Source organism: Drosophila guanche, unplaced genomic scaffold (genome assembly GCF_900245975.1).
Source record: "Drosophila guanche unplaced genomic scaffold, DGUA_6, whole genome shotgun sequence".
Lineage (NCBI taxonomy): Eukaryota > Metazoa > Arthropoda > Insecta > Diptera > Drosophilidae > Drosophila > Drosophila guanche.
In genome coordinates this window covers 1,213,886-1,223,562 of record NW_022995745.1, presented here as the reverse complement: position 1 = coordinate 1,223,562, position 9,677 = coordinate 1,213,886, and the positions used below count along the sequence as shown (strand labels likewise).

The 9,677-nt window shown below is 48.7% G+C and overlaps 2 protein-coding genes across 2 annotated transcripts; one reads left to right on the top strand and one right to left on the bottom strand.

The window, feature by feature from the left end:
• Positions 1-418: 418 nt before the first annotated feature.
• Positions 419-1,306, bottom strand: LOC117581393. The gene is made up of 2 exons (XM_034268535.1): positions 1,056-1,306; positions 419-991 (listed from the first exon to the last, which is right to left on the bottom strand). The coding sequence occupies exons 1-2, from the start codon at positions 1,131-1,133 to the stop codon at positions 497-499; spliced, it is 573 nt and encodes a 190-aa protein (XP_034124426.1). The 5' UTR covers positions 1,134-1,306; the 3' UTR covers positions 419-496.
• Positions 1,307-5,788: 4,482 nt separating this feature from the next.
• LOC117580855 (arginine/serine-rich coiled-coil protein 2) lies at positions 5,789-9,656 on the top strand. The gene is made up of 5 exons (XM_034267602.1): positions 5,789-5,936; positions 6,340-6,501; positions 6,556-6,828; positions 7,871-8,077; positions 8,153-9,656. Exons 1-5 carry the CDS (start codon positions 5,874-5,876, stop codon positions 9,491-9,493), a joined length of 2,046 nt encoding a protein of 681 aa, XP_034123493.1. The 5' UTR covers positions 5,789-5,873; the 3' UTR covers positions 9,494-9,656.
• The last annotated feature ends 21 nt before the right edge of the window (positions 9,657-9,677 follow it).

The following is a 9,677-nucleotide window of genomic DNA, read 5'->3' as shown; positions in this document are numbered from 1 at the left end:
AAAACGTATGGTCGCGGTGTGCTTGGTATGTACTAAAATTACCGCAAAAAAAGACGAAAGACAAGAAAATTAGTTTCCCAATTTGTACTTTCCTGTGACTTTGAATATGTGATCGGCGAATTTGCTGCACGAATATGGCTGATTTTCCATATTAAAATACAACTAAGGTCAAGAACTTACCACTTCAATTCACGAGGACTGGGCCAAAACTAACTGGGACTACACAGCACTGTCCCTTAAGGTTTTTTTTTCGAAATGACAGATCGTTGTCAAAAAGGAAAGAGACGATTTGGCGAACAATTGTCGAATCATTTCGAACGCTACTGTGGAAGACTCTTTTAGCTTGTTGTTTCTTCTTCTGGCTTGTGTTGCTTGTAGCTTTATTTACAGAAAGCCGTGTGCTTGTGTGTGCGTGGGTTGGGCAATGTTGTGGTTGATTAATGATTAATTATAAATGTTTTACAATAATAGGATAACAATTCGTTTTAGCATAGAGTTAGTGCTTGCTGGAAGGTGCAGCCTCCTGCTGCTCATCGTCGGGCTCATCGTCAATTATAATACAATCATCCTCTTCGTCGCTGCTTATAAGCGAAATTACTTCTTCGTCGCTGCTTATAGGCGAAGTTACTTCTTCGTCGCTGCTTATAGGCGAAGTTACTGCTTCGTCGATGCTTATAGGCGAAGTTACTTCTTCGTCGCTGCTTATAAGCGAAATTACTTCTTCGTCATTGGGTTGTGAGGCTACCATGGGGCTGCCTTCATCAGCGCCATTGGGCTCATTCTTGGCTGCTGCTGGCAAATTCCCGGCAGCTGTGGCACCGCCTAAGACGTTGTCCTCGACCCTTTGGCCAGTGTTCATCCACTCATCCACCATCGCGTTGAGTGCCGAGACGCGGACCTGTTCCGGGTACGAGGTGGGCGGCACGCCGCTCACCAAATTGTCTAGAAGTCCAGTGGCATCACTCGACTCTGTGGCCTGATTTTTGGCTGGCTGCGAGTTTTAAATAAATATTCAACAATTTTCTGGTACATTTTGACTTTGTGCCGAAACTTACCGGCTGTGTCTGCTCTTTTCCGTTCGGTGGGCTGCTTACACGTTTGGGGAACAAATTGTCGCTGTTTTCAGCCATCATGAACAATATTTTTTTAAATTTTACGCAGTTCTTCAAAATCTGTTATGCCCGCGAATTGGCGCTTTACTTCGGCGGTGTGCCCGTTGCGTGGAAACCAAGGTGAAATCGCTGTGAAATACCGCAAAATTTTGCGAAACACGAAAACCAAGAAAATTAATTTCCAAATTGTTACTTTCCTGTGACGTGGTATGTGAAATTAATTTACAAAAGGCCTACTTAGGCCTGCTTTTCCCCGTTAAATTTAAACTTACCACTTCATAGGGCTGGGATACAAATCGATAGCGCTATCGATACTATCGATGGTTGAAAATCTAGCCGACCATCGATTGTTTCTCTTCTCACTACAAAACAATTGGGGAACTTTTTGAAGAGCATGAAGGGTAAGTTAATTCAAAAATTATTTTAATCATATGTAAGTCCTGTTGTACGGAATAGCGTGTGCGTGAGTATCTTTTCTAAGTAGTTAAAAACATTCTTCAAAGTGTAACAAACTTCAAAGTGGCCCTGTTAAATGGCCCTGTTTCTTACAAAAAATACATTGAAATGTAAAATTTACTTAAGTTAATTAACCTCTTAAAACGGTTCTCTTTATTTTATTTTTTCTTTATCTCTTGGGAGTGTATGAAATATTCGAATTATTGTTTTGTTTTCATTTTGGCTTTCTTAAATGAAGTTTAAAAATAGCGGGTTTTATCGATACTATCGGGATTTCGATAGTTTCCACTAGCAATAGTGGCCACTATCGATTTATTCCAACTCGGATTGCACAGCACTGGCCCATCAACTGTTTGACCGGTAAAAAAGATGGCGTCGTGACGGAAGGGCGCACGCGTACGAGAGAGACAACGAAATAGACTTGTCAAAAAGGAAGAGACGAGATTTGGGGAACGACAAAGTATTTCACGCTTTCACGAGGAATTCAATTTAAAAACAACGCAATGCAAGGTAATATATTAATTATTATTAATATTAACACCCCCACATGCAGAATCGCCACGCATTTCATGCTATAAAGTGCGGGCAAGATATTTACGAAGTTCAATTTCGACTTTCTTTTCCGCACTTTTCCTGTGTTATTTTTGATAAATGCAATTGCCAAACATTAAAGTCACTCAGGAGAAAGGCTTGTCCGCTGTTTTTTTGCTTAAAATTATTGTGATTGCGGTATATGGAATGGATTTAGTTTCGGCTTGCCGTGCAATTTTTGCAAGTGCACAAGTACAAGTGTCTGTACGTGTGTGTGTGTGTGTGTGTGCTCAAAAGCCGAAAGAAAAACCTGCTGAAAGTTCAAAGGAAGAGAAATCCAAAGCAAATGTATTTGCAATTGCTTGCCTTCTTCTTTCTCTGATCTTTTAATCGGTAAAACCAACCAAATCTTACCAACTCCCGGCAAATCCTATTACTCGTGTGCGTGTGTGTGTGTGTGTGTACTCTGCCCGACGGATGCCGGAGTGCCAGCAGAGCTTTCGAAGTGATGGAAGCACTTTCGATCCAGGATGCACAGACTACACCCAACACGCACCAAGGGCAGCCACGTGCAGCGCCAATCTAGTGCGTAGCACATCCAAGTCCCGAAATGGCACAGAAGCATGCAACGTCGTGAATCTATTGCAGCAACCAACAACAAGCAGCTTTCCGCAAATCATCGTGGAATGCCTGCGCCGACATTCGACTCCCAAGCGCCAGGCGCCAGGCGCCGCGCCGCTGTGTGACATGCAAACATACATCCATGCATGGCACACACATATGTGTGTGTGTGCATGTGCATGCAAAAGCGCGACGCACACACACAGGAATGGTGGAGTTGCGGCATCGGCTGACCATCAGTAGCATAAACAAAACTGTCTCCAAACTGATAAACAAAAGACGAAGCGGCAGCGGCAGCGGGAGCGGGAGCGAGCAAGCACCTTCCATTGATCTGAAACCCGGCAAGTTTGCTGATTGCGCTGAATGAGTTTTTTTTTGTTGTTGGTGGGAGTGAAATTTGATACATAAACATTGCAAATCGAACAGGCTGGATGATTGTTATTGTTGTTTTTTTTTTTTACTCTACTCTACGTCAAATATTATCCATTGGATTGCAGTTAGTTAGCGTGAAAAAGTTTGTGAACGCAGCCTTGGCCTTAGATACAAGTGAGGCCCGAGAACGGAGAACGCCGATCGGCGATCGTCGCGCAGTGTTCGGCTCCCTGTTCGGCTCTTTCCCTTTGCCTCTTTCGCGTCTCTTTGTTTTGTTGTTGCTGTGCCGCCGGCCAGCCGCGCTCAAATCTCCGTTTCACAGCACTTCACAGACAAGGCGCAGTCAGTGCGGAGTGCGGGCGCTGCAAGGAGTCGTTAAACACGTGACCACTGGCAAGCCATTGGACAGTGCAAAGTCAAAGCAAAATAATTCATGTAAAACCTCTTTTCCGTTGCATATTTACAGATAATGACGCAGATTCGGCTATGGCTCGTCGTGTAACATCTACAGACTTGCTGCCCTGGGGTAACAACATGGGCCTGGAGCTGGGCCTGGAGCTGGGCCTGGAGCTGTGCCTAGAGCTGGGCCTGGAGCTGGGCCTGGAGCTGGGCCTGGAGCTGTGCCTAGAGCTGGGCCTGGAGCTGGGCCTAGAGCTTGGCCTGGAGCTGGAGCTGGAGCTGGGACCACTACAGGGACCGACAATGAGCAACGTTTTCGCAACGGGCAGCGCTCCAATCGCGTTCGTCCACTGACTCTGAACAATTTCATTAACTTTGAGGAATTGGAGAAGCAAGCAGCCGCTTCCAAGAACAAACCCACATCCAAGTCGAAGCCAGAGGAGACAACAAAGAGCCTTGAGGACCTAAACCACACAATCCACTCGCTGCCATTCAACGGCAACCCGTTGCCGCTCAAATTTGGTGGGCTGCTGATCGGGGACCATATATGGGGCAGTGTCAACTCTGCAGCTGGAGAAGCACCGCAGATATGGCCCAATAATTTGATCTTTCAGGAGGAAGCCAACGAGCAGCCTGAGCCCAAGCCTAAGCCTAAGCCTAAGTTAAATCCCATTGGCTGGGAGATGCAAAATGCACGTCGCATCAGGAAAGCCTTGGCAGCGCTACAGAAACAAAACGCCACAGAGAATGGCCAATCTATGATCTGCCAGCAGCAGAAGCAGCAGCAGCAGCAGCAGCAGCAGCAGCAGCATTTGGGCATGTGTCAGCCACTGGGCCAGTCCAATGGCAATGGTCAGGTGCCCATTTATCAGGTGCAGCGAGAGGGCTCACAGCGTTATCCGCAGGATCAATCGAATCATGGCCAGTGGGGCTATCAGCCGGGTCCAGCCAACAATGGCAGCTACGGGGATCATCGCCAGCAGCAGCAGTTCATGCTGCAGCAGCAGCAGCAGCAGCAGCAGCAGCAGCAGCAGCAGTACCCAATGCTGCCCGTTCTACTGGCCCTGCCGGCAAAGTTTATGAAACTGCTCGAGTTGCTCGTGCTGCAGGAGTCAATGATATTGCAGCTGCAGCAACGTTCGCTCTTTCAGCCGGTTGTCGGTGGTGATGACTGCAACAGGGATTGGCTGGAGAACAAGCGACAATTCGAAATGATTAGCAGGCTGAACTACTTTCCGGTGAAGTCCTCCGAGGAGCTGCTGCTTGCCGCCTCGCTCTACGCGCTGTACGACGAGCATTTTTTCAATCTGCCCGAGGGCTGGTGCTACAGGGACACACTGGAGCCGCCATTGAATATGAGCATGGCCTACCATCCCATATACAATACGTTTCACGCACAGCCGCCATGGCAGAACTGGCAGTGGCAGTGGCACAGTAACGGGCATCAATATCAATATCAATATCCACAACCGGTGGGTCAGCAGCAGCAGCTGGACCACTACGCTTGGCAGCACCAGCGCCGTCAGCAGTGGTACTGCCAGAACTTTTATTGGCAAAATGTGTTAATGGAACAGCAGCAGCAGTATAACTTGCTGAAGGAACAGGAGCGGCAGCAGATCCAGTTTCAATTGCAACTGGAGCAGCAGCAGCAGCAGCAGCAGCGCCGCCGTTGGAACGGACCAGCACACACAAATGCCATAATGTCATTCGATCAGTTTCCGCATGGACACGGCAGCACACAGGAGGAAGCTGCCCCTGCCGCCACGGCGGCCGTGGCGGCCGTGGCGGACTGGAAGCCGCCGGCACGGGTAAACCTTATGCAATTTATGCAAACTATTCACTTTGTCAATAAACATGTTCTCCTCTCAATGCAGTACAAGACGCTGGCAGAGGCGCTTGCAGAAATTGAAGCGGAAGCTAAGAGCAAAACGACTTCGAAGGAGGAATTGCTGGATTTGAGCACTGAAAACTTTCCATCGCTGCCAAAGCCAGTGAACCATGGTTAGGTGTGAACGACCAAATACAGTCATAAGTACAGGAAATCTAATTTTTTGTTTCTCAACTAGATGTAAACAACGAGTTTCCTTATACAAATAAACAATTAAATAATATTTAAATTTTAAATATTCCGGCGGGCTCGGGGTGTGCCAGTGCTAAAAAAGAGCTGGAGTTGTCGTTTGTGCACACTGTTTAGTAAACAGCAGACCAGAGTATATATTATCCACAGTATATTCCGAAAATGAAACGGTATATTTTGGTATATTTCCAAGTGTCTGTTGGTATATTTGATCGATAACTCCGCGGTCACACTGCTCTCGCGATTCAATAAAAGTTTTTTTTATACCAATTTCGGCGCTCAAGTGACTCCAGGACGCCAAAATAATGGAGGCACTGGTCAACTATAGCAGCGAAGATGACCAAGACGAAGCTAGCTATCAAATACGGGTAAATATATGAAATAACAATTACAGGAAGCAGCGAAAAAATGCACTAAAATCGAACGCCAGGTGTCATATTGTGTACACATTTTGCCAGAGGCGTGCGTTGTGCATCCCATTTGTCTGTGTGTGTGTGTGAAAAACCGATATCCGAAATGAACTAACAAAAATACAAAAAAAGGACAGAATCTAGTAGAACTTTCGTTATATTTCTTCCATTCAGAAGAGTCCAACCCATCACCATTCAGACCCCCCATCCACACTCAATCCCAACAAACACACAAAAAAAAACAACAGAAAAAAAAAACAAAACGTACTGTCCACCTCTCTACTTATGTAGTTGTATCCTAGTGCTTTAGTAAAATAATGCGAATTTGCTGTGTTTCTGAATAGTTGAACAATTCCCCTAGGCACCACCACCACAGCCAACGAAATCGGCGGCTTTGGCAGTCAGCGCTGCAGCCGTTGCCTCTGCAAAAGCCGCCGTAAAGCATCAGCATCAGCATCTTAAGGCCAAAAAGAACAACAACGAAGGCGGCAGCGGCAACGGCAGCAATAGCAGCAGCCAGAAACAGCAGCAACGCCAACGTCATCGGCGACGCTCAAGCAGCAGCAGCAGTAGTAGCAGCAGCAGCAGCAGCGGCAGCGGTAGTAGCAGCGGCAGTAGCAGTGACAGCAGCAGCGGCAGTAGCAGTAGCACCAGCAGCGCTAGCAGCACCAGTAGCAGTAGCAGCGCCAGCGCCAGTGAAAAGTCCAAGAAACGGAAAAGCACACCACAACAGCCGCCGACAGTGGCGTCCACAATGGTCACCGGCGGGAAGCAACAAAACAGGAGCGACACACGCACTCGCACACGCAGTCGCAGCCGCCAGTCGAACAACAGCAGCACCATTGATAAGGTAATGATGAATGTTTCATAAAACGAAATCTATGCTTTAAAACAAATATTTCATTATACGAAATAAGCGAATAAAAGGGGTCGGTCGGAATGGATAGGCCAATGCTTGGAGTGCATTCGTTTCCATGTGCACATGTCCCCTCTGCCTCAATTAGCATTCGATCTGAATTATCTGATTCCCACACCCAGCTTCTCAGACCCAGGCTGGCTCTCGAAGCGGCAAAGGCAAACTTCGGTAAACCGAAGGCTGTGACACAGTTTTCCGATGCATTAAGCAGCGATTGCTTCCCTTGGCTTCCCCCTCTGTGCTCTACCCCTTCGTCCGTTCGTATTTGCTGCATTGTTAACACTGGACACTTTGGCATGTGGTCCTGGTCCTGGCGTTTGGCTGCGGGGGCAGCGCTTAGTTCTACATAAGTTTACAACTTTAAATGCCGCCTTATTATTTAAATGACTAAAATCTACCATTTTATTATCATTATTGTTGTTATTGTGTAAACGAAACCCCCAAAACAAAGACACAAACAAAAACAAAACCAAAATGAGAATAATGAAACGAAAAATGAACTCAAAACTTGACCCCAGACGATTGATTGATTTCGAATCGATTGATCGATAGATTGCTATCGATGACGCGATGTCTCCTATTAGTGATATATTAAAGTGGTGTCCTGTTACCTGTCCTGTGGTCGGTTGCCCAGGCACACGAACAAACATACACCTCATATCCACCTCAACCAACACCACCCACAACCCACTGAACCGCATGTGGTGGCGGCAAAGAGACCTTGAAATTGAGAGATAATGATAGAGAGAAAGAAAGAGAGAGAGAGATCGAGCCGCACGAATGTGAGTATAACAAAAAAGCAAAATAGAAAAATTAATTCTCTTAGCCAGAGGTCAGAGAGTCGCCAGTCCAGAAGCCAGGACGCACCGTCAGCTGATTCGATTCCCCCCATAGCTCCTAGATTTATTGCCTTTGGATCGTTTATTTAATGTATGCAACATTTCCATTGGTGGCTTGCCTATTCTTCTCGTTGTAGGAGCCAAAACAGCGCCAGCGCCAGGAGCGCCCAAAGCAGAAGGAGAAGGAGAAACTAAAGGAACAAGAAAAGGAGAAAGAGAAGGAAAAGGAAAAAGAGAAGGAGAAGGAAAAGGAGCGCGATCGTGAACGCAACAGGGAGAAGGAGAAGCGCGACATCGAACGCAGTCGTGACAAGGAGCGTGACAGGGACAGGGATAACAGTAAGGTAAGTGCAAGGCTGCCACCCGACAGCAATGTTGCCTGTTGCCAGATGTGCTCATGATTTGTTTCCCTTTTACAGAGCGCCCAACGCCACCAACGTACCAAAGAGATTAAGCAGGGCCACAGGGAGAAGGACAAAGGCAAGGACAAGGACAAGGATCGCGAGCGAAAACGTGAAAGTGAGCGCGAGCGCGAACGTGATAAGGAACGCGATCGCCATGGCCAGCGTGAGCGTGAACGTGAACGCGAACGTGACAGAGGCGGTGACCATCGCGGACGACAGCTGCAGCACCACAGCAAGGATCAGCGCCAGAGCAAGGAAAACTCACGCTCACACATGTCATCGTCAGCGGCTCACAAATCTCAGCGTCGCTCCTACGACGAGCGCAGTCGCCGGCGCCGCGGCTCGCGTTCCAGAACCCGCACGCCGACAGGCACATCGCCCGATCGTCGCCGTCGCCATCATCATCATCAGTCATCAGGGAAAGGCAAAGGCACGGGACAGTCGTCGTCGTCGTCGTCGCGCAAGTATCGTGGACGCGACTCCAGAAGCCGCTCTGGATCACCGCAGGAGCAGGCAGGCGATGGCGGACGTTCCAAGAAGCCAAGCGGCGAGGAGCTGTTGTCTCGCGCTGGAGCAACAGCTGGCATTGTCGCTGGAACAGGGATGATGCTGCCCAAGCCGGTATCGGCGCCAGCAACAGCAGCCGCCGCTCTGGCAGCGATTAAAGCAAAGGCTGCCATTCAGGGCGGCTCGGGAGGAGCAGGAAGCGGAGGCGGGGCCGGACTGCTGCCCACGCCAAACTACACAACAAATATACCCTCATTGATGTCACTGGCCGTGCCGCCAGTGAGCAACGCAGCCATTAGGCTGCCACTGGGCATGCCGCCCATAATGACGATGCCGCCCATTCAGGCCATGACGCCCGCTAAGCCCATCCAGCTGCCCAGCTACTACAATCCGGGCATCATCAATGCCAATCGGTATGCGGAGCAGCAGCAGAAGCGCAAGCTGCTGTGGGGCTCCAAGAAGAGCGAACCGCCGGCCAATAAGTGGGGCAATGCTCACTTCTCCCAGGATTCGGACGGCAAGGTGGCTTCCAAGTTTATGCGCCTGATGGGCATCAAGAATGCTGCCGGCGGTGTGGCAGAGGATGGAGCGGACGGGCGCGATCATGTCGATCAGGGTGATGCCAGCAATGGCAGCTCTGCGGGCGCAGCTGGCGAGGATGCGGGCGAAGCGACAGCTACAGCGACGGTGGCTGGGGCTGGTGCAGCGGCACCAGGAGTGCCCGCCGATGTGGAACAGCGCCAGCGAATGTTTTCCAACATGGAGCAGCAGTACGAGATGGCTCGTGCGGCCACACACACTATGCGAGGCGTTGGACTGGGCTTTGGCTCCCAGCCGCGCACCTTCTAGAGCGGGTCCCGGGGGGAGCAACAGGAGCACAACTTGGCTGTAAATAAGATGCCACACTCATTAGTCACTTGAAGCTGTTTACTTTCACGTTTTTTTTTTGTTTATGTGTTGAGACAAACTTTAAACTATAAAATAAACGTTTCAACAGAAGAATGTTCCCAAATGGCCAAAAATGTTTTTTCAA